Source organism: Penaeus monodon, chromosome 33, assembly GCF_015228065.2.
Source record: "Penaeus monodon isolate SGIC_2016 chromosome 33, NSTDA_Pmon_1, whole genome shotgun sequence".
NCBI lineage: Eukaryota > Metazoa > Arthropoda > Malacostraca > Decapoda > Penaeidae > Penaeus > Penaeus monodon.
In genome coordinates this window covers 10,626,617-10,627,604 of record NC_051418.1, presented here as the reverse complement: position 1 = coordinate 10,627,604, position 988 = coordinate 10,626,617, and the positions used below count along the sequence as shown (strand labels likewise).

At 36.8% G+C, this 988-nt stretch overlaps 1 protein-coding gene across 1 annotated transcript in view; it reads left to right on the top strand.

The window, feature by feature from the left end:
• The window catches only part of LOC119594006 (probable DNA-3-methyladenine glycosylase), a gene marked incomplete at its 5' end in the record, with an annotated part of 2,845 nt that extends 1,965 nt beyond the window's left edge, over window positions 1-880 (top strand). The window contains 2 exon segments of the mRNA XM_037943034.1: window positions 268-428; window positions 593-880. Of these exon segments, the coding sequence (XP_037798962.1) occupies window positions 268-428; window positions 593-808 (377 nt within the window).
• Window positions 881-988: the final 108 nt, after the last annotated feature.

Below are 988 nucleotides of genomic sequence, written 5' to 3'. Positions count from 1 at the left end.
TCTCGCATATTCAGGAAATTGGGAAATCAAGTGCAGTACACAACTTTGTGTCCATTGGGTTAGCTTGTCTTAACAGTGAAACGTGAATTTACCTTTTCATCTTTTTAAATGGCATGAGAAACAGTGACTTAGTGTCTTAGCATTTCAAAATGTTATTTTTCTATATTCCCCCCCCCCCTTTAACTTTGAGAGCAGTTCTACATGTTTATTTGAGATCAGTATTGGATAAATTGATTCATTAACTAAATTCTGTCTCTGGCTACCAAGGGGATGGATCCTGTGTGTTGGTCCGGGCATTGGAGCCTTTAGAAGGAATGGCAATTATGGCAGTTGGAAGGAACCAGAGGCGAAAGAACACAACTCCTCTGAAAACACATCAACTCTGTAATGGCCCCTCTAAACTATGCCAGGCACTAGACATGACAAAGGTAAGGCAATAGTGTCCAGTATGATGTAGTATGAATTGAAATTAGTATATTTGTATTTGTCGGTATTACTACAAATTTTAATATTTGCTTATATCACTAACAATGATTATAAACCTCGAAAATTGGGTGATGTGTGTGTTATTGTCTCCTTTTTAAATTTCCAGGATTCGTGTAATAAGTTGGATCTCGCAACATCTAATGTTCTTTGGCTAGAGGCTGGCACATCCATTCCTGAGAGTCAGGTGGTTATTGGAAAAAGGATTGGTATTGAATCAGCTGGTGAAGAATGGGCCAATAAACCTCTTCGTTTCTATGTTGCAGATAATAAGTTTGTCAGCGTCTTTGAAAAGAAAAAAGCAAACCAGTCACTGGCTTCATAAATTTATTGATATGCTGTAGGATATTTGCCTTGTTATTATTTTTGTTAATAATGAATTTTTATTCAGATATTCTCTATGCTTTTTATATGTCCTCAGAAGTCATACAGATACGTTATGATTTTCACAATGCAGCCATATATGCAGGTATGCCTGTCAAAAGGGGTTCTCAGACCTATTGCT